The sequence below is a fragment of the Amblyomma mixtum genome, chromosome 4, assembly GCF_055824585.1.
Source record: "Amblyomma mixtum isolate Tamu chromosome 4, ASM5582458v1, whole genome shotgun sequence".
Taxonomy (NCBI): domain Eukaryota; kingdom Metazoa; phylum Arthropoda; class Arachnida; order Ixodida; family Ixodidae; genus Amblyomma; species Amblyomma mixtum.
The window spans coordinates 101,795,095-101,817,922 of NC_143015.1; the positions used below are offsets into that span (position 1 = coordinate 101,795,095).

General features: G+C 47.2%; 1 protein-coding gene and 1 long non-coding RNA gene across 3 annotated transcripts; both read left to right on the top strand.

The window, feature by feature from the left end:
• The first annotated feature begins 22 nt into the window (after window positions 1–22).
• LOC149347623 (uncharacterized) lies at window positions 23–6,493 on the top strand. Its single transcript, XR_016292171.1, has 4 exons — window positions 23–96; window positions 3,309–3,430; window positions 4,482–4,567; window positions 6,405–6,493. It is a non-coding gene; the product is annotated as an uncharacterized LOC149347623 (long non-coding RNA).
• Window positions 6,494–10,097: 3,604 nt separating this feature from the next.
• LOC149347624 (uncharacterized) lies at window positions 10,098–20,813 on the top strand. 2 transcript variants are annotated; one of them, XM_089585631.1, is made up of 4 exons: window positions 10,098–10,184; window positions 12,506–12,704; window positions 19,347–19,452; window positions 20,541–20,813. In XM_089585631.1, exons 2-4 carry the CDS (start codon window positions 12,651–12,653, stop codon window positions 20,723–20,725), a joined length of 345 nt encoding a protein of 114 aa, XP_089441757.1. In that variant the 5' UTR covers window positions 10,098–10,184; window positions 12,506–12,650; the 3' UTR covers window positions 20,726–20,813. The 2 variants fall into 2 exon arrangements, with proteins under 2 accessions (XP_089441757.1, XP_089441756.1); XM_089585630.1 differs by lacking the exon at window positions 12,506–12,704.
• Window positions 20,814–22,828: the final 2,015 nt, after the last annotated feature.

The following is a 22,828-nucleotide window of genomic DNA, read 5'->3' on the forward strand; positions in this document are numbered from 1 at the left end:
TTTTTTTTTCTTTTCAGCGATGCGTTCAAAATCTGGATCTGCTGTGTGCGCCTGGACTATGGGCAGTTCCTGGCGCCGCGTGGTGATGGCCATCGAGTAAGAACCTTTTCCTTTTTTTTGGAACTCAGAATTTTAGAGCGTTAGCTTTAATACTGCTACTATTACTCAAGGTAGCGTTAGTATGAAACATAAGGTCATTCAAGTGGGACTAGTGTGTGGTACCATCGATACACAGATTGTGGACGACCTAACTGGTGTAGAATGTTCGGAGTAGTATCAAAATATTCAACGCATTACGGAGCATAAGATTGCTAGTCGAATCACAGTGTAGCTTATCACAGGGAGTCGCAGCAATGACTTTTGGTTCCCCAAACCAATTTTCTGAAACGTCAAACGTCCCTTACGGCCAAACAATGGACGTAGAACATTCGAAGTGGTGTGAAACAGTTCGTCGTCTTTTGCTGTTTACTTTGGCATTAAAGAGTAGATATGCGGTTATAACGAAAAATTTGTACCGGTTATAACGAAGGTGGCTAATGACTCTGAATTCGTTCGATATTGCGAATGCTCGATGCTCATACGCTGCCCCAGAGTTTTGCTTTTTTTTTTTTTAGGAACCGGTACTGTCGTGTTACCCGTACACAACAGTTTGTACATTCCCGGCTTGTTGTCTGTCCTAACTTCACAGGCAGCAACGGCTAAAATTGAATACCGACAAGGTTAAAAAATAAAGAAATAAAAAAGAAATAAAGATATACCGTCTTAGGTGGCAAAAAATTCTGGGGGCACTTGTTTAATGTGCATAGGGGCGAAAACGTTTTCCGCACCACTTAGAGTACGTGGCACTGGTGACGTCACGACTTGATGACGTCACACATAACTCATGACAAATCGCTAATTAATGACTAATTACTGATTAATACTAACTAACGGCTAATTAATGGCGTTTAAGCTTCGCCTTTAGAAGTGGAACGCGACAGCGTGTTCAAGCTCTGCCAGGGAGTCCACGGAACACCACGACCGTTCTGCGCGGTGCCTTGCCCTTTGAATGCAACGCTTTTTGAGGAAAGGAAATGGCATTCTCTGTCATCTCGGTGGACACCTGAACCACACAACTAATATGGGTGCCGGCACACTCGGGGAACAGGGGAAACGAGTTGGCTCACAGTATAGCTCGAGGTTATGTCAGCCGAGCAGTGAGCCGGGTCGAGTCCCCAAATTTCACGAGAGATGCATTCATATCATTTCACGAATACACCAATCAGTTTAAACTGGAAAGGAGGATCTATCCGCCACCAGACAAAAAGCTCGACAAAAGCCAGGAGGTAACGTGGCGTCGGCTCCAGACGCGAGCCTTCTTTAGCCCGTCGAGACTAGCACACATGTATCCAACACAATACAACGCTACTTGCAAACAATGCGGCGAGATAGCCGGATATGACCACATTTTATGGAGCTGCAAAAAGGCGCCGCCACCGGCGGACCTACTACCAGTCCCTTCTCTAGAGCGGTGGGAGGCTATACTGGCCAGCTCAGACCCGTTGACGCAAGTCCGGGCCACTGAGTGGGCTCACAAGGTCGCCAAGAGCCATGGGCTCGAAGCCACCTAGTATAATACCCACTAGGGCTCAGTGCTGACAATAAACGTTTTCCAATCCAATCCAATCCTGAACCACACCATATAGGAAGTGAGGCAGTGGGAGTAAAAGAAGAAAGAGAACGATGGGCTGTAATGAAGAAACCGAAAATTGTATTCGAGGAAAGGAAAATACGCAGTAACTATCTCACATATCTCGGTGGACGCCCGTCAAAACACGCACACATCTGCCGACACAGCTGCTGACCCGGCAGCTAACGACAGTATGAGGCATTAAAATCTTTCGCCTTAATAACGCAAAAGAGTAGAGGTAGACTCGTTAGTCCAGCATCCTGAAGCACTTGGAAATCCTATTCACTGGCGGAGCGCACTCTTCGACTGTCGCGATTGTAAAAGAAAAAAATGCATTTCGGTCGGTACTTAGCGCTTGATGGTTACTCAACTAACGTGCACTCACTGAAGTCTCCGGCTAGCAAACGGTGAATATTATGCTGAAATATTTGGTGTAGTTTTTCAACTGAGATTATTTGTCTCTTAACTGCCTACATTTTATTACATTATTATGATGGTGATGCAGTACAGGCTGACGCCAAAAGGTCAATAAAGTGGCCTAAGGTTAAATGCGTGCAAAAATTCATTGTGCTTAGCTAAAGCTAGTATGATCGATACCCTGAACCGCTGCTGACAACGAGTCGTGGCATCTGGAGCCAGTAGTCGGTTAGTTGCGTAGCGTTAATGTTTGTCGGCGCGCTTTTGTAGGGTCGAGTTGTTTTTTCTTTGCCTGCAGTACAGAGAGCACTTCGTTTTTTTATCCTGTGGGGTTTTGAAGGCTTTTGCTTATATGTAGTGCTGCCATCATGACCACTTCGCACGAGCAGGTTAATGAGTTATGCGCAAGCAGTTCAGTTCTAGAGTGGAGTCTGCAAAGGTTTGAAGCTTGTGGCATTCGCTTTGGTTCAACGGGAATGAAAGTTATCGCTTTGATGGCACTTCAGTGATCCGAGCAGCTACCAAAGTTCATGTATTAAGGCGAAAGCCTTTAATGGCTCAATGTCCTGTCCGTCCGGTGTTACATACAGCATCTGGAAGACGGGTGTCCACCGCGATATGTGATTTTCTTTCCTCAAATACAATTTTAATTTTCTTCATTAGGGCGCCTCTTTCTTCTTTCACTCCCGACTTCCTCCCTTCCTTTTCGGTGCGGTTCGGGTGTCCACCGAGATGACCGAGTATTACAGCGCCATTTCCTTTCCTCAAAAAGCGTTGCGTTCAAAGGGCAAGGCATCGCGCCGAACGGAAGGTGGCGTTCGGTGGGCCCTCTGCCAACGCGACAGCTTACTCCTAAAAACGAAGCTTAAGCGTGATTATTTAGCGGTCACTTAGTACTTACACATTAATCCTAAATCAGTGATTGATTAGTAATTTGTCACAACTTAGTAATTAGTACTCAATCATGTGTGACGACATCCGGTAGTGACGTCACCAGTGCCACAGAAGCAGCGAAAGTGGTGCGGAAAGCGCTTTCGCCTCTACGCACTTTAGACAGTCAAAGTCCATACAAAAATTATTTGGTTTCGCCTTCTTGGAAGAATAAATCGGGCACTTTATTTGAAGGAGGTTATTGTTTAAACGGCGCGTTTTTAAATCGCCTTACGCTGCGTTCATGCGGTGCGTGTCTTGATGGTGGATCCCTAATTATTACCTTGCACAGACCACACTGCGTTGCTACAACGCTGGCCGTGGTCAACGCTCAGAGCCCGACGTGCACGTCTGGAGTGCATTCGTCATGTGGGTATCCCGCCTCCTTGGAGACAGCCGGGCCACCAGCCCATGGTGAGCAAACAAGTGATGTTTAACTCTTTCGTCACGTGGTTAGGTGGCCAATGCTTAGGTGGTAATGCTTGCGTCGTTGTTTTTCGAAGACATTCCAGCCGTCCTTTCATTAGGCGTAGCGCCGTTCAATGTAATTAAACACTTACGAAACATCCCACTCGCCATATAAGTAAGTCGGGTTTTTGCCGCAGCGGGCCATATAAATATATATGCATATATCCTTCCTTCCCCCAGCCGCCGCGGTGGCTCAGCGGTTATGGTGCTCGGCTGCTGACCCGAAAGATGTGGGTTGGATCCCGGCAGCGGCGGTTGAATTTCTTTGGAGGAGAAATTCTAGAGGTCCGTGTATTGTGCGATGTCAGTGCACGTTAAAGAACCCCAGGTGGTCGAAATTTCCGGAGCCCTCGACTACGGCGTCTCTGATAGCCTGAGTCGTTTTGGGACGTTAAACCCCATAAACCAAACCAAACCTCTCCCCCCCCCCCCCGCTAAAAAAAAAGCTGAGAAAAGAGAGCTTCAAAGAATTTCAAGACTGAAAAATTCATTTCCACCCTGGCATGTTTCGTGGCAAGATGTTCTTCGAGATGAGCAAAATAAAGTGAAAATGCTCTATTGCTTCTATGTCCGGCGTGTGGTAACCCTAGTTGCTTATGCAGTTAGTTGCACAATTGCTTATGGAAAACTGAACGTAACACACCACGCTTTATAAGAGTATCGAGTTTAGATGTATAATATCTATACTAGTATAGGAGTGGGATTGCCTGCATTGACATATCAGGTGATTTTCGGTGATGTGGCTTCTTTCCACCTGCTCTGTCGCTGACATCCGTTCCCCACCATTGAAGCTTTGACTTGTGCCGTATGTTCTATTCCTCCTACCGTGAAGTAACTAAGTGCGAAGAAAATAACAAAAAAAAATCAGCATCACACGAGAATGGTCCTCTTTCCTCTATTAGTTATTTCGCACATATACTGAAGTTGGAGCGGTGGTCAAAATAATTTTTCAGCGCTTCTTTTAGGATGTCACCTTGAATCTGTCTTTTCACTTCAGCAGGGATGGCGCTTCTTGAGAAGTGGCACTTCACCACCAGCCCCGCGACGCCCTGGTTTCCAACGTCTGAATTTTGAATTTCATGGGTGAGTACACGGCTGTGTTGCGCGGTGTCTTGGTCGAATGCGGGGAAATTTCAAGTTTTCAGTTCTGCTCCTCATGGCTTCGATTGTGCACATCCTTGTACGCACAAAGGTGCGTACAAAATACCCACCTTTGTTTAAGGGGCCTACATTGAACAGCGTTTCTAGTTCCTCTTTCGCCGACCCGATGAAGACGATAGATCAAACCGCTGAAGCCCAATTCTTGCGCAAATTTTTTTGAAGCCGATTCCTCTAGACTGGTGATAAATAGTGGCCCACAAACGGCCTTCGCCGAGTTCTGAATAAGGCATGACCGCTGTTGGCGACTATGCGTGGCAACAACTGGACCGTTCTCTCCAACAACTCTCCCAGATACTTTTTCTCATACGTTGTCTAGGCTATCATGCCATACAGATAAAGCCGTCGAAGGATGTGAGCCTCTCGCCTCTCTACAGAAACTATAGTATGAGGGTCGGGGCAGAGGTCGCGATCAAGGCAGGAAGCGTTGTAATACTGTGACAGTAGGACGAAGGGATAATCTCGACCCGCCCTCTGATTGCCAGGGGATCAACAGTGCCCGAATATGAGTTTCAGGGGCGAGCTGGTTAGATAACGCATTGCCGTCAATCCCTGATTGTACCGGAATCTATTGGAAGAAGACTGGGCAAGGGCGTAGCGACGCTAATGTGGCCTCGAGTTCCATGGACAGATCTGTTGAGTGTTTTTGAGTGAATGGCACGATTGGCTGCCTGGGAATCAGGGTAGATGTTACAACCAGGCGCAAGTGGGAGCGAATGAAAACGTTGACTGGCGTGAATGATGGAGAGGACCTCGAGCGAGAGAATTTCAGGGGGATGTAAGAGCGGGCCGCAAGTGTGAGTGACAGGTGTAGAAAACAATAAAAAGGACCTTGCTACCGGAGCCACGCGCAGCCACGTTATAGGTATTCGTGTATGACCCTCCATGAGTATTAAAGGGTAAATAATATGAAAGGCAGCGGAATGTAAGTAGGGGCATGCCGGACTCGTAATCATCATCATCATTTATTAACCGTTAAGGGTTCCGTGGGGACATTACATAAGCGAGGGGGAGGATACAAGTGTCCGACGGTCATACCCAAGCAAAGGCAAAGAAAGGAGAGATAAAAGGAAAGAAAGCTAAGCATCATCATTCTGTCTGACTGGCGACATATTGAAGGGAAAAGAAAGTATACGGAGGATACATGCCCCCGGTGGGTAGAAAATAGGAAAGTGGGGCCGTCTGGATGAATAGAATAGTATCATCTTCTCTCCAGTACAGCTCATGGGCGGTTGCTTCGCAACCACTTTTAATATTCAGTGTCAACATGCACGCAAGCTGCAGTGGCTAAAGGTGCACTAATTAACCAGAGTTCATTAGGACACAGACGGTGAAACTTAAAGGGCCGGGTCACACTAACTATGTGCAAAAGCAGCTTTCAAGTACCGCACACTGTCTGTTTTTAAAAGATCCTCAAACTCCCTTTTTAATATCCTGTATATGCATAAAAATTGTGCCGACCCTTGGCACGGCGACTCAAGTGGACTAACAAAGAGGCCAAGAAGTCTACTTATCTGAAAATCATTCAATCAGCGTAGAAATGGGTTGGAAAGCTTATCTCAGGCGCGGCTACGCAGTGCTGCTTGTCCGCCGAGGGAGTGCTCAGTGAGTCACAGCTCGAATCCCCGTTTCCAGTAACCCTGCTATGCTAAGGCTGTGATTAAATGGGAGAACATACCACACAACTTTGAGAGGTGATCAATGCAATTTATCTGCGTTTTCTTTACTACATTAGTTCGAATCCTTCTTGTCGTTCCTGCAGGCATGGCTTTTCTATAGATGTGGTACCTCGCCATCAGCCCCTCTGGCGTCCCGGTTTTCAACAGCGCCGCCCGAATCTATTTCAAGGGTGAGTTTATGGTTATACTGCTTGGTGACAATGCCGAATGCATAGAAATTTCAGATTTTCAATTCTGCGCCGCACAGCTTCTATTGCACAAATCTGAGGAATAATTGACGCGGTTTGTTGCCTTGTTTACACCAAGCTGCACTGTACCGTCTCGGACCGCAGGCGTCTTGAACAAAAAAGCTTAAGAAAATAGGCGACATCGTATGCTTTCCTCGCTGCTTTGACTTAGGATACCACTGAGCGCAACATTAATGGTCACTAGAGGGAATCGCGAATCTGTGATCACCACTTCCCATCCTGATTGTTTTGCGTTGCGTAAAAGAATGGGATTGCAATCGAACACGTGGAACATGTCGGTTATCAGTACTGGGTGACCTTCCCTACTCGCTTGTACTGATGTTTACCAGCTGTGCACCTTTTGATACAAGTGCGTGCACAGTTCTGGCGATGGTGAGTTCTTCGCGGAATTCTTTATCCTTATCATCCCGTCGTGGTCTAAATGTGCACCCAGAATGCGAGAGTTATCCTCTCTTTTCTTCCCTCACTCTTCCGCCATTCAAGTGTTCTTCGTGAGCTGAAACCACGTGTGAGTTATGTGTCCGCTAAGAAACAACAAATTGATTACGCAGCCATATTTTGAACAGTTGGAGAGGCGGCCTAGGTGTTATATTTTCCAAAGCTGTATTAAATTGGTAAAGATCGAATTAAGGAAACATCCGCGCTAAAAAATTGATAAATTTCGAATTAAGGAAACATCCGCGCTATAAAATTTAATTTAGCCCTTTCCCGTATTTATGGCTGCTTGCAAGAGACTAAACGTTGTCTCTTAGCGATGTACAGCTTAGAAGAGTCTCTGCAACATTACTTCAAGGAAGTGGATTACTGGCTAAGCATGTCAGTCAACGCTGTTAGAGTGAAACGATTCAATGACACAACAGAAAAACACGGCGGCTCATAAAAGAACTGCAGCGTGCTTTCGGCAGAACTTTTTAACACGCTTAATTTTTTCGTTAGAGAGCGACAAACTTGGCCGAAGGATGTTTTATTTTTTAGTAACAAACTTCAATGCGGAGGAACGGAATTCCAGCCCACGAGGGTACAAGTTCTGGCTCATCGGTGTTCAATAGTTCTAGGCTGTAGTCAAAAAGAGACAACGGAAGGACGAATAAGCGCGGCAAATGAAAGGCTCCTGTGCTAGAACCGTATGCACAGCACCGCTGGTTTCGCCTGTCTTGCGCCTTCCTCGTCTGTCCGACGCGTCTCATTGGCGCACTTTAAACCTGTTAAGTAGCATGTTTCACAATATATGGCGCCCTCGGCAAATGAAAGGCTCCTGTACTACAACCGTATGCACAGCGCTGCTGCTATCGCCTTTCTTGCGTCTATCTCGTCTGTCCGACGCGTCTCGCGTCTCATTTGCGCACTTTACACCTGTTCGTAACATGCTTCACATTATGTGGCGCCCCACAGAGAGACACCGGTTCTTCGTTGTCATGGTGACAACAGACCCTGGACAGGATGTCTTGGCTGCACTACTGTGTCCTGCAGTTCCGGACTCGCTAGGACGAACCTTAGCGCTGAGGGAGCGTGGGGTCCTAGCGGTCTGTGCCCAGCTGTACTATTTGTGTGGAGCTCTGCAAGCTACAGAAGCAGCCTTCGGTAAGTACGTCGATCACTGTAGACAATCATATCTGAATGCCTGTGCATTCAAATATGACTGTCATACTGATGCATGTCCATAGAAGATTTTAAGGTTTATGGGGATTTAACGTCCCAAAGCGGCTGAAGCTATGGGGACGCCGTAGTGAAGGATTAGATTGGATGCGTTAATCAAACATCGTAGTGGCGGCCTGGTAAAGCGCGCATCCGCGTCGTGCTCGGGAGATGCCGGAAGTTGCTAGAGTAGTAGTAGTAGCGGTAGTAGTAGCAGTAGAAGTAGTAGTAGTACAACACTTTGTTCATGCGCAAAAATTAGGCACCTAAAACGTCCGTTCCGTGCTGCACGAGCAGGTGCTGTTGTTCACCTTCAGCTCCAAGCCAGTCCATCAAGGTCCCGAAGGTGGAGGGGGGGGGGGGGGGATATGATTACGGAAGGACGGGGAAGGAGAATAAACAGTGGGAGAGGTTGGCATTAGGGCCAAGGCAGTTGGGGCATGAAGGATCGCGACGGAATTTGTAGAGATAAAGCCGTCGAAGTATATGAGCATCCCGCACAGAAACACTAGGATGACGGTCGGGCAGAGCTTGTGATTAAGGAGGGAAGGATTGTAATACTCTTTGACAACAGCACGAAGGGGCTGTACCGACCCGCCCTTCGATGGCCTTGGCCAGGGGATGAACAGTGCGCGCATACAAGTTTTAGAGGCGAGCTGGTTAGCCAACGCATTGCCGGAAATCGGTGAGTGTCCAGGAATCTATGGGAAGAAGACGGGGCAAGGCTGTAGCGACGCAAGTGTGGCCCCGAGTTGCGTGAAGAGATCTGGTCGGAGTGTTTTTGAGTGAATGGCTCGAATGGCTGCCTGGGAGTCAGTGTAGATGCTATTTAAGGCAGAAAGCTGGGCTAGTTGGTGTTCGGATTGAGAGGACATAGCGGTAGCGCTAAAGAAACAGGGACGAGGGTAGACGTAGACAACACAGGCGTCCCTCGTCCCTGTTTTTTTAGCGGTACCACTATGTCCTCTCAAGAAGATGGTATAACCGGGCACAGCTGGGAGCGAATGAAAATGTTGATTGGCGTGAATTATTGAGAGTACCTAGAGTGAGAGAATGAATATAAGGGGCCTGTAGGAGCTAGCCGCTAATGTGAGTGATAGGTGTAGACAGAAGAGGATAAAGGATGACTTGGCTACCGGAGCTGGGAGCAGCCACGTGAGAGGCATTCGTGTATGCCACCCCATGAGTATTAAACGGGAGACTATGATGGGAGGCAACAGCATGCCGGTGGCCAGCACGCAGGACTGGTGACATATTGCAGGAAAGAGGAATTATACGGAGGTTAGAGGCCCCCGCAGGAGAACGGATAAGAAAAGTAGTAGTCCGGATGGCGGGAAATAGTAGCCATGCCTCTCTTGTGCAACACATGAGCGCTTGCTTCTCAACCACATTTAATATTCGATGTCAACACGCACGCCAGCTGCAGCAGCTAAAATGCACTACTTAACATTAGTTCAGCAGAAGGCTGTGAAACCTATTCTGTTGGCTTGGTCCTGTGCAAAGCTGCTTTTAAGTACCGCGCATTGTGTTAAAAAAAATCGTGAGAACTGAATTTTTGACATCCTGTAGGGGAATGAACATTGTGCCAACCCTTGGCACGGCGACTCGAGAGAATCCCTAAGATGCCAAGAAGGCTTACTTATCTGTAAACCATTCAATTGGTGTAGAATTGCATTGGATAACTTATCTCGGAAGCGGCTACGCATATCTACATGCGCGCTGAGGCAGTGCTCAGGGAGCCATTTTGGGACCACCGTTTCTAGTAATCATGGCATGCTTAGGCTGTTGGTAAAATATAAAAAAAACATTCAACTGAAATTTGAGTGGTGATCAATGCAATTTATCTGCACTTTATTTACTATATTATCTCGAATCGTTCTTTTCCTTTCTGCAGGGATTGCGTTTCTTTAGATGTGGTACCTCGCCGTCAGCCCCTTGGCGTCCTGGTTTTCAACGCCCCCACCCGAATTTCTTTCAAGGGTAAGTTGATGATTTTGTAGCCCGGCGACGTGATCGAATGCATGAAAATTTCGGTTTCTCAGTTCTGCGCCGCACAGCTTCAAATGTGCACATCTGAGAAAAAAAAACGCGTGGCTTGCTTCCCGTGTTTACACGAAACTGCATTCTGCTGTCTTTGAACGGTGATATCGCGAACAAATCAGCTTAAGAAATTATGCGCCATCGTATGCTTTCCTCGCTGTATTGACTTGGGATCCCATTGAGTGCAATATTAATTGGTCGTTGAAGCGGATGCTTGGGCTAGTTGGTACGATATTTTCCTTAATAACAGCGCTAACTTGGACGAAGACTGAAGGAAGACACACGGACGGGCGCTGACTTGCAACTCAAGGAAGCCTCGAATCTACCTGTATGATCATGAGCATCCTCAGAATCACTAAACCGACTGCAGGGCAAAGGCCTCTCCCGTGTCTCTCCAATTAACCGTGTCCTTTGCCAGCTTCGTCCACCGTGTCCCCCCAATCTTCTTAGTCTCCTCCGCCCACCTAACTTTCAGCCGGCCCCGCGCCACGCTTGCCTTCTCTTGGAATCGAACACGTGTAGCATGTTACTGATGCTGGGCGACCTTGCTTGCTGCTGTTTGGCAGCTGTGTACATTTTCATACAAGTGCGTGCACTGTGGCGGTAGTGAGGTAACTACAGTAGTCCGCATAATTACACTGGAGTTATGCAGGCAGTGAGTTATGGATGGAAAGTGCCTGCATCGTTTTTGTGTGACTTATCACGCCGTTTTTCATCCCTGCCGTTAAGTCATGGTTCAGATGTGCACCCGTAGAGCACATTCAAGTGTCTTAGTCCGCTGGAACAGCGCGCGGGTTGGGTGTCCGCTAAATTAATGTTGGAGCGATATCTTCTACACTGCAGAGGGCGGCCTGGATGCCATTTTTTCGAATGCAGTATAAGATAGGTAGAGTTCTAATTAGAGAAGCATCCACGCTAAGAAATTGATTTTCGGCCTTTCTCGTGTTTCTGGTTTCTCGATTTCTCGGTTTCGTACGGGTCTAAACGTTGTCTCTAAGCCACGTACCCTTTGAACCCTGTCTGCAACGTTACCTCAAGGAAGTTCACTACCGTCTAAGCATGTCAGTGAACGCTGTTAGAGTCAAACGCTTTCACCTTTTGCCTGTGGCGATGCAGTACAGACCAGCTCTTTCAGACTTCACTGTATAGGATACAGCTCAAAAACTAAATGGCAAGTGCCCTCACAGTAAGCTCGGCCACCAATGGCGTGTGCATGTTGTCATGATGTCTCGGCCCACCTCTTTTCACCTCATTGTGTAGCATTCCAGGGGGATTGCCGCATGCTAGGTGATTAACGGCAAAGTCACGACAAAAGTCTGAGGCTGCCTTCAGAGTTTCGTATGGAGACCCCTGGCTTGGGCTATCACTGTCGGGTTTGCAGCCGACTTTTCTGTCTTGAACCTCGGGAGCTACCACGTGCACAGTGGAGGTAGCAACCCAGCAACTCTCTGAGCGGGGTTTTCCAATACACCCTTGTTTATTTGATTGGTAAACGTGTATAAAAGACAGTGGCGGTGTGACGCTTGTTGATGGCCCTCAGTCCTGGTCTCTGGAGGGTTCTTTCAACGTTCTGGCGATGACAAGAAGCGCTGCTTGGTCGTGGAGGCGTGCTCTGCGCTCTTCTACATTTGAAATGGGGCATTGACATTTGCAGGCACAAGAGAGCTTACACTCTACGATGGCAGTGCCCGTCAGGGGTATTGATGTTTATCTTCCTGCCTGCCTTAGAAACTATTTTGGGGGGATGGGGGGTGGCATTTTCAACCTCTTCCCTCATAAGGGGTGTCCCAGGTCTCCAGGAAGAGCGCAAGAATTCGGATATCAGAACCTTGAGCTGCTGCCAAAGAAATAAGGGCCGAACGCACGACACAATAGAGAAACACAGCGGCTCATAAATAGAACTGCAGCATGCTTCCGGCAGATCTTTTCCCATCTTAATTGCTTCATTAGTGAACGACAAACTTGTCCGAACGATGTTGTTTTGTTTTCTATTACAAAGCTTAGACGTGTTGGAACGGATTTCCAGCCCACGGGGATACATGTTCTGGCTCATCGGTGTTCAACAGTTCTATAGGCTTTGGGTAAAATGAGACATCTAAAAGACAAATAAGGTCGACAAATGAAACGCTCCAGTGCTGCAGCCGTACGCACACCACTGCTGCTAGTGACTTTCTTGCGTGTATCTCATCTGTGCGACGCGTCTCATTTGCGGACTTTCAACCTGCATTATAATACGTTCCACAATATGCGGCGCACCACAGGGAGACGCGGGTGCTTCGTTGTCATGGTGGCATACCATTGCTGCCCAGCTGTTTCGTGCTGTACCGGTCACGCTAGGACGCACCCTGGCGCCGAGCGAACGTGTGGTCCTAGCGGTGACGTCTTGAGGAGCCCAGTTCGAACAACATGTCCAGCTGGACTATTTGGGCGGAGCTACGCCAGCTGCGGAAACTGCGTTCGGTAAGTACGTCATCGGTGTAGACTAGCATATTGAATGCGTATGCGTAATCGCGGAATCCTTCAGAACCCCAGGTGGCCGTAATTTCCGGAGTCCTTTACTACGGCGTCCCTCATAGCCTTAGTCGCTTTGGGACGTTAAATCCCCCTAAGCCATGAACGATAAACCTTCAGTCCACTCAATAGGATTAGTGTTTATAGTGAATATGCTTCACCATAAACTGTAAAACGAATAAAGAGATCAGGAAAAAGTCCTAGCAATTCAGTGAAAGGTTACGTAGCTGTGGCATGAGCTACATCACATGAAAAAGGGAACCGTTACTGCGGACAGAAGTGAGCGAGTATCAGCCACTGCGGTAGGTCAGTAGTTACGATGATTGGCTGCTGTGCTATAAGGCGCGGGTTCGATCCAAGCTCTGGCGGTCGCATTTCGATGAAAGTGAAATGCTGGAAGCCCGTGTACTGTGCGATGCCAGTGCCCGTTAATGGACCCCAGGTGACTGGAATTACATATCAGGAGCCCTCCACTAAGGCGTCCCTCATCTTCCGAGTCGCCTTAGGACGTTAAACTCCATAAAATAAACCAGATCCTTTTCTTCCGTGAGGATTCACAAGCTGTCGCTAGGTAACACTTTCTGCTACTAGGAGTTTAATGGTAACGCCAAAAAAAAACTTTTCTAAAATTACGGGGCGGTTACGAGTTGACAAGGCGAATAGATCAGCGCTATCTTCCGTCTGATTGCGAAGGAACGTAGACATATTAGAGTAAATCATTCACTTGTATATTTTAATCAAAGATCGTAGTGGTGACCTGATAGAGCGCGCACCCGTGTCATCCTCGGTAGATGCCGGACATTGCTGGAGGAGTTGGACCCTTGTGTCTCGCGGTTCCATTTCGATCCAGACGAACTGCAAAGCAAAAAAATGGACACTTAAGTTAACCTTAGCAGTTCGGCGCGATAGCGTTAAAGGGTATCTACGGTAGCTTGGGGGTCTCCTGGCAGACCCTTTCGCAGATATTCACATGGTTGTGTTCATCACTTACTGCTTGCTGGGACTGCAACTGAAAAACCAAATTATAACATATCTTAAAAAAATACAGACCATGCAAATTTTGCTACAACAAAGAGGAGAGACTTTAAAGGAATACACGAGAGGTCTACCATGTTCATTAATGCCTCTCTTCCTCGCTATGGTTGAGCAATCAACGGGCTCGTTCTTGGTGCCATCTCAAACATGTGGCTCTTGGAAATTGTTCTGTCTGAGGTGGAAAAGGCAACTCATTTCATTTGCGCTGATAAGCTTTCTGTGAAACTAGGCACTAATATTAGGGCATACACAGGTTTTGTGGAAAGAAGGTTTCCGTCAGTTGCGCCAACTCGAGAAAACTCCGTGGTTGCTCATTAAGCAGTGTGGCAGAACAAAGGTGCGTCCCAATGCTTGAGGGGGAGTGGGTGAAGGGAGTATCAGAAATAGATTTTTATTAATGAAGCCACAATTATGAAATCATCAGGGTGCATGTATTATCCTTGCTTGTTATTAATATGTCATTAAATGTATGTACAACGTTAAAGAACCACAGGTGGTCGAAATTTCCGGAGCCCTCCACTACGGCGTCCCTCATAGGCTGGGTCGCTTCGCGACGTTAAACCCCAATAACAACAAAACCGGCCATTCATGAGTGCTCATGTGGCTAGATTGCAATTTAGCGGCTGAACTGTCCCTGCGTTCAAGGCCAAAATGCTGATCGAAGTTTTTAAATAAAAGATTAATCTTAATACTTTTTAAACCTATATTTATATTCTGTAGGTGTTGCCTACCTGTTTCTTTTTTTATCTTTTGAGCTTTATAATAACTGGCTATATTCAAAGAAGTGAATAGTTTCACTTTCGGTTCTGCCAGTTCATTCTATTCCACAATGTTTAGTTCAGGTGCTGTTGTTGAACATTTCCGCAAGCTTCAGTACGCTCAAGGGTGCGAACAAGGGTGCGCTAAGTGACCGACCCGCTTTCTTCTCCCTGCAGCACATTCTGCCGGCAGAAGAGGACACCCTCCACATGTGGTGGCTCTGCAAATTCAACTTCGATCTTCCCACACATTCATTAACCCACCAGATCTACAAACATGACTTTCGCGGCGAGCCCCTGAGCACCAAAGTGCCATGTCCCGTCTGCTACCGGAAGTGCCGTAACGAGATCATTATGGCCCTGCACTTGAAAAAAAAAACATTTCGAGAATCGGTGCTTCAAGTGTGGCGCTGTGTTCGCCAACGCCACCTCTGCCATAGCCCACAAGCGCCTCCACCGCACGGTCGGTCATTTCCAGTGCGGCTTTTGCAGGAGGCTCTTCGGACAGAAGACGACCCGAGATGACCACTGCCTGCAGGAGCACCTCTGCCGGCCTTAGCGTCCGCGCTCTGCGAGCAGCCTGTATGCCAGCGAGGGTAGGACCGACACCCTCGACGCTTGGGGCTTGAAGTGAATGGTGCAAGACTTTATATCAATGGTCTCTCTTGACATCAGGCTATGCTATGAGTGTACCATCCTACCTGTCATGAAATTTGAATTAAGGGATCTGGAAGTTGTCATTTCGGAAGCATGAATACAAATTTTTCTTCCTGTTTATAAAGTGGCGACTTAAAAACCCTACAGGTATTTCACTGATCAGTTTGCTGCAAGCTGCCACGGTGGCTCAGTGGTTTGGTGCTCGACTCTTGGCCCGAAAGACGTGGGTTTGATTCAGGCCGCGGCGGTCGCATTTCGAAGGAGGCAAAATGCTACAGTTCCTTGCAGTATGCAATCTCACCGCATGTTAAAGAGCCTCGGGTAGTCGAAATTATCCGCAGTCCTGCATTATGACCGCCGCCACTGTGGCTGAGCGGTTATGGCGCTCAGCTGCTGACCCAAAAGACCCGGGTCCGATCCCGACCGCGGCGGTCGAATTTCGATGGAGGCAAAATTCTAGAGGACCGTGTACTGCGCGATGTCCTTGAACGTTAAGAACTTCAGGTGGTCGGAGTACCGGAGCCCTTCTGTACGGCGTCCCTTATAGCCTGAGTCGCTTTGGGACGTTAAACCCCGACTTCAGTCCTGTCAAGTTCGCGGTTATTCCTCCTCCCCGATAAACCCGGAGTCCTTTATTTTTTGGCGTCTGTCACAGCGTGAGCCGCTTTGGGACGATAAACCCTTTAAATCATAATCCTACGAGTTAATTGGTTTAGTTTATGGTTTATGGGGTTTAACGTCCCAAACGGACTCAGGCTATGAGAGCGCCGTAGTGAAGGGCTCCGGAAATATCGACCGCCTTGGGTGCACTGGCATCGCGCAGTACACGGGCCTCTGGAATTTCGTTTCCATAGAAATTCGACGGGATCGAAGCCACGTCTTTCAGGTCAGCAGCCGAACACCATAACAACTGAGCCACCGCGGCGGCGCAACGAGTTAACTGATCGCTACATTTCCATCGGTTGCTTACCTGCCATGCCTCACTTCGTTCGGACCTGCCGGGTGGCTCCTGAGTGTGGCTCAGTCATTAGGACCAGAGTAGCCGAGGTCAGTGCCAGACGCGGCGCCCGCGTTTCATAAATTGCCGTGAAATAAATTGTCGTGAACTAAATTGCGGTATTTAACGCTTGGTAGTCGCACCTAACTTATGAGGGAAACCGTGGGGACAGCTCGGCATTAAACTAACTACCTGGGTTTCCTCAACGGCCACTTTATATAATCCCAGGTGGTCTAAATGAATCCGGTGCCCTCCACTACTACGCCCCCCAAAGCCATTTGACGTTCTCTAAGTTAAACCGCAATATCTCCTATTTCAGCGGACATGAAATACCCAGGCACATTCATGTCCCGGCATTCCATATCAGTGAGCGACAGATGTTTAACGAAGTCACAAAAATAGAAGATGAGCTTGTCGATGAAAGCCCTTCATTGCTGATCGACACGCTGGCGCTTAGTTAAAAGTTTGTGTATCTGAATTTAGCGCACAGAAAGTATGTGCTACTAGCTGTTGGCATCTGACGCTATAGTCCCTCACGGACATTGTGTCACTTGCGATCCCAGATGCAAATAGGTTCAAATACTCGTGAAATCAAGAACGGCTGAGGAAGTCGGTGTCGTGGTGAGCGGTGCCGCTTTTTCGCCGAAGTTCAGATTAGCACAGTAAGTACCTTACCTTAGGTACCTTGAGCTGCGTAGACCTAGATGCAGACTTGAGATTTCAGGTTTGCTGCAGTGTACCAGAGGAACTAACTACCTTTACATATAGGGCCTGCGGAACCAGTGAAAACTAGGCGTGTGCTCGCGGACTAACCAGTATGAACCCCGCTTCGACGCTCAGTTTTTTAACGCATTACTTGACTTGCCACATAACGAAAAGCAGTGCAGAGTTTGAGGCATCTGCAAGAGATAGTTTTGCACCAGCACGTGAAGTCCACTAACGCTCTTATTTCCGTTATGCCGGGGTTCATATTATGTCCATGACTGCAGAGGTAGCTACCGTCAGCAAATTAATTCTGAAAATAGGGTTAACGCACTGCATTTTTTCGGTAGTTTTCGCAGAGCACTGAATCGGCTCATGTGAGGACCATTATTCCGGTCAATTCTGTCCTTTCCTTCATCCGGTGTATGGAAGGAAGACAGTGAATCATTTGAATACTTGGTTGGCATTTTGGTAAAGAGCCGGTGGGGTGTTTGGCTATTCCTTCTGTGACTGTCGTACGTGCAGAGGTTGCGTCAGTTCATCGAAGCGAGCAACAGAACAAGGCCAGATTTGAAGAGTACTTCAGCCGTGATGTACCTGTATGGAACGAATGAACGAGTGTGCTGCTGTGTGTGATATGCTAGTTTGCGGACACGATTCGTGGAATTTCATTTAAAGGACCACTGACACCAAATGCTTGCTTGTTTTCTTCTTTGAAATGATGTGTTAGACATTGATATACACGGAGAATACCGTAGCATTCACCTAGTACCGATAATGATGTATAATTGGATTTCGTCTTGGCGATGTTTTGATTTCTGTTTCATCAAACGAACGATGACTGTGACGTGTGGTTAAACTTTAGGTCACGGCACTTGTAATTCTAGCCCTTGCAGCAGGCTGGTTAAAATGTTATAGGGCCGCCGCGGTGGCTCAGTGGTTATGGTGCTCGGCTGCTGACCCAAAAGACGCGGGTTCGATCCCGGCCGCGGCGGCTGGAATTTCTTTGGAGGAGAAATTCTAGAGGCCCGTGTACTGTGCGATGTCAGTGCACGTTAAAGAACCCCAGGTGGTCGAAATTTCCGGAGCCCTTCACTACGGCGTCTCTCATAGCCTTAGTCGCTTTGGGACGTTAAACCCCATAAACCAAACCAAACCAAACCAAAATGTTATAGGGAGTTAAATCTACGTATAAACGTTTATATTGCAATTTTTCCGTGCCCCACGTGACATAGAGTTCAACTGTTGTCACAGCCGTCGTTTGGTTGATGAAACCGAAACTTGAGAGAAGGAATTCAATCATAAGTTATTGCGAGATCATAAGCGAATACCACGATTTGATCCATGTGTTCGAATGACTAACGCCTCATTCGCTAGAAGAAAATGCGCAACTAAATTACATGCCTATGAAATTTTAAATATTGCATCGTTATTCATCGTTCAACATAAATGGCTCATAGTTGGTGTTGAAAGGAAGTTGAATTAACTGGGCGACGTTTATGCGTGGACGTGACTGACCTGCCCTTCAGTTAGCCGAGTAATTAACAACGAACAGCATAGAGAAACGTATATACGTCACATCAAGGCCACTTTTGAATTCAAGGGTGTGATCATTTTTACCGATTGCATCGGAAATTTTCCAGGTTATAAGGATATTTGATACAGTGCTATATTGCGCATTAGTAACGCAAGTTAAGGCTTTAGAGCCGAAGAACACTCCCTTACACCAGACCCACCGGGGGGGGGGGGGGGGAATAAAATTAGCGGCGATTATAATTTTTTGGCAGAGTGTTAAGAAATATCTCGTTTTCGAAATCAGCATTGCAATCACGCATCTCACCGTCTCCCCTTTTCAAGTTCTGGGCTCCTATTTTTTTTTAGAAGTGCCATTACAGAGCACGGGAAAAAACAAAACAATTTGGAAAGGTATGATTCATGCGGTATTCATTCGCTTTAACGTGTCAGTGATTTGTGAATGCAAGTAGCTGCGTATCACGCAGACAAAAGTTTAACCGCTGCAGTGGCTAAGTGGTTATGGCGTCCGGCTGCTGTCCGGAAAGACGTGGGTTCGATCCCGACCAAAGCACTCAAATGTCAAAGGAGGTGAAATTCTATAGGCCCATGTACTGTGCGATGTCAGTGCAAGAACCCCAGGTGGTCGAAATTTCTGCAGCCCTTCACTACGGCGTCCCCATAGCCTGAATCGCTTTGGGACGTTAAACCACAGTAAACCGTCTTTAGATAAACAAGCGTTTGATTCAAGGTGACTCTCCCCGACGGCTTGAGGTTTAATTAAGCGCCGACGTTCGTTCCTCAGGATACTCCCGTGCTTCTGGCTAACTAAGATGTGTCCAATGGCGCTATGACCGTTACAGAAAACTGGACATATGGTTGTACCGCGGTGCGCCAGAAGGTATACGGTTTCGCGCTTTGCCTTCGCAGGCAGCCGCCGGTGCTTTGGATGTGGAATGTGCAGCTTCCCTGCATCGTCAACATCTCCGTCCTGAACTTCTGGAGTCGGTGCGCGACGTGTGCTGGTTGCGTTGTGGTAAGTGTGGATCGCGCATGGTGAACTGAAGTCGGCCTATTTCTGATTCAGGTTCCTGCAGTAGTGAGCAGTCGGCAGGGTTGAATTGCGCTGTTGAATTTTCATCGTGTCACTGCGGGGTGTCCTGTCAGCTACACGTGTAGATCGCCCAGGTAACCTGATACCCGGACGCTGCTCTGAAAACGCTGTTGGAGGGAAGAGTTTCAGACAACGGGATTATTGCTGAGGTTCAAGGAACGGCAAAGTGGTTTATTCGTCAATGCAACTTATGAATAAGGTATAATAGTTAGGTTTGGTTTATGGGGCTTGAACGTGCCAAAGCCACTCAGGCTATGAAGGACGCCATAGTGAAGGGATCCGAAATTTCGACCACCTCGAGGGTAACGGAGTGGATTCCAAGAGAAGGCAAGCGTAGCTGTTGGGGCAGAAAGTTAGATGGACGGGTGAGATTAAGAAATTTGCGGGAATACGGTGGCCCCAACTGGCGAAGGGACAGGGTTACTAGAGAGACATGGGAGAAGCCTTTGCTCTGCAGTGGGCGTAGTCAGATGATGATAGTGATGATGATGATGATGGGGTTCTTTAACGTGCAGTGACGTCGCACAGTAATGGTCTATTGGTATGGATCAGCAGAGCGCAATAGTTTCGGAAAGAGAGCGAGAAGCAACGTCAGTGATGACAATGAAGTCGACACGGACCAGGACCTCATTATAATCATAACGGTATAACGGTATAATCTCAACAGAAACTGAACTACCAGAGGTTTTCACCGGAACTCGCTTCTAGTGCTCTGCTGAAATTTCTTCAATCGTGTGAAAATTAAACCCAAGCAGCACAGGAAATCAGACCAATATTGGAAATTTATGGTTTTACTCTGGTGGTTTGTAGTACCGGCGTTTCCAGTGTTGGCACAATTAGCTGAGCTGCTGGTGAAGCCAGCACGAATCATATCGCAAGATAGAAATACCGACTCCCTTGATTGTTTGCTCCCTGAACACCGGTTGTTGTAAACATGTTAGTCTATACTGTAACGACTCGCAAGAACCCTCCTGCCGCAGTTGTGAAATGTGATGACTCATTCCTCGCAGGTGTAGCAAGACGAAGCGAAAGCCGCGAGGACGACGTAGTCAGCTGCGCCAGTGCAATGTCTCTTGCCAAGCCATGTGGGCGCGCCCAGCATCTGCAGGGAAGGACTAACTCACAGCACTGTGCGCCGCACCGCTGCCACGAATCGATCATGCAAGATCATTCATCTCCTGTCCACATGGAATGAGGTTCTCTACTAGGTCCAGATGGAAGTGAGGGAAATACCTCTAAGACCCGGGCAGTTCACCTTAGCAAGCAGACATTCTCCCTGTCTTATAGGCCACAGCCTGGTAACATTGCAAAGAGTGGCCAAGCACCTATACTTCATCAATGAGCGTCATCATATCACAAACATGGACGTTATCAACGGCATACTGAACTCCTGCCACGGCATCCTGTCCGATGCTCTCAATGGCAATTAGCGCATCAAGAGTCTCCGATTTAATATCTGGCACCAGATTGAACCTCACAGCTTTTTATCCGCAATTCCATCCATGAAGGACTTGAGTTACATCGAATGCTCGACTGCTGAGTTCAATAAGCCTCTTCTCTGCGGACGTCAAAGCCGCTCGAGGCCTTCTATGTTACCAAACTCCGGACGCCGAACATGGACTCAACAGAACTCTTGAATGTGCTAACCGAGTGTCCTTCGTTGAGAAACCTTTCTTTGAACTTCAGCGTTCTGCAAAGCACTTCGCTTGAGTGCTGCCATGAATAGACTGCGTATCATCCATTCCTCACACCATAATAGACTGGAATAACCTGACATCACACATATGTACTGAGACTAATTTACAATCGTTTCAGCATTCGTTAAGCAAACCATGCAGTAACAGATTTTGTATTTTTGTTGTATTATGTGCATTTACTGAGTATTTTATTCTCATGTGAGTTAGTTCCATTAGTTGCTACAAACTGCTGACGGTCTGTTAAAAAGCACTCTAGCCATTTTAGTACGTCAGTATCGAGCCCTATCATGCGCAGTTTTAGCAGCAAAAGCCGGTGACAAACTTTATCAAAAGCCTTGGCGAAATCTAAGAATATGCCATCTGCAGTGGAACGATGATCAAGAATTGCATGTAATTTATGAGTAAAGAGAACAAGTTGCGTTTCACATGAATATGACTTACGAAAACCGTGTTGCGCATGATGAAAAAACGAGTTTGACTCTAAGAAATTTGCTATATGTGAAAAAAGAACGTGTTCTAGGATCTTACAGGGGATGCTGGTGATTGAAATATGCCGGTAGTTGTAAGGTGAGTGCTTGTTTCCAGATTTATGTACTGGAATCACCTTCCCTATCTTCCACTCTGCCGGCATCGCGCTATTTTCTAGAGACTGCTTAAATAATTTAGAAAGAATAATGGAGGAATATATCTTAGTGCTTTTCAGAAATTTTTAGTTAATGCAGTCGATGCCGGCGGCTGAAAATGGTTTAAGGCCGTCAGTGATTTTGGCGAATCCATCCGGGTTGACTACGACAGGATACATTGGCAGATAATTATGGGCGCAACAATAAAGTAAGTCGTTTGACAGCGATTGCGTGAAGTAGCTGGAGAAGACATCATTTAATACAGTGGAGCATTCATCATCAGGAACAGGTTCGTAATTAGCGCTTGTTAAAATAATTTTAGACCGGTCTGTAGGATTGATAACTTTCCAGAACTTTTTAGGATTATCTACCAATATATCGGGTAAAGCCTTTGCAAGAAACATTTTTTTAGTATTTTTAACTGCTGAAATTTAAGCGTCTTTTCGCATATCTTGCGATATGCGAAAAGGTTGGTTGGGTTCTGAACCATCTTTTCTGAGATTTCTGGGTCTGGAAGAGGAACAGTATTCTACCTTTCATTATGCTACAAAAAATGCCAACACAGATCAGCCTTGCCTTCGAGTATTGCACACCGGTTGCCTTTCACAGGTTTCCTGGCTGCCGTATAACCCTTCCTGATTTTTCCGAGTGATCCCCAAACATTAAGGTTGGTTGGTTGGTTGGTTTATGGGGTTTAACGTCCCAAAGCGACTAAGGCCATGAGACCACCTGGGGTTCTTTAATGTGCACTGTCTTCGCACAGTCCACGGGCCTCTAGAATTTCTCCTCCAAAGAAATTCAAGCGTCGCGGCGGGGATCGAACCCGCGTCTTCGGAAACATGTATTTGCGAACTAGAAATATAGTGACGGCTGATAGAGGGGCCATCGAACTGGTAGCCCACATTTTTGCCGAAGACACCATGCTACATTCTTTTTCACCCGGCTGGCTCTTTTTCACATCTAGAGAGGAAGGTAGGT

Excerpts from the sequence above, each read along its gene's own strand:
- LOC149347624 (XM_089585630.1), top strand. The coding sequence starts at position 10,116 with ATGTGGTACCTCGCCGTCAGCCCCTTGGCGTCCTGGTTTTCAACGCCC. Across the intron at positions 10,185-19,346 it reads CACCCGAATTTCTTTCAAGG|GCAGCCGCCGGTGCTTTGGA; the intron begins GTAAGTTGATGA and ends TTGCCTTCGCAG. Across the intron at positions 19,453-20,540 it reads CGTGTGCTGGTTGCGTTGTG|GTGTAGCAAGACGAAGCGAA; the intron begins GTAAGTGTGGAT and ends CATTCCTCGCAG.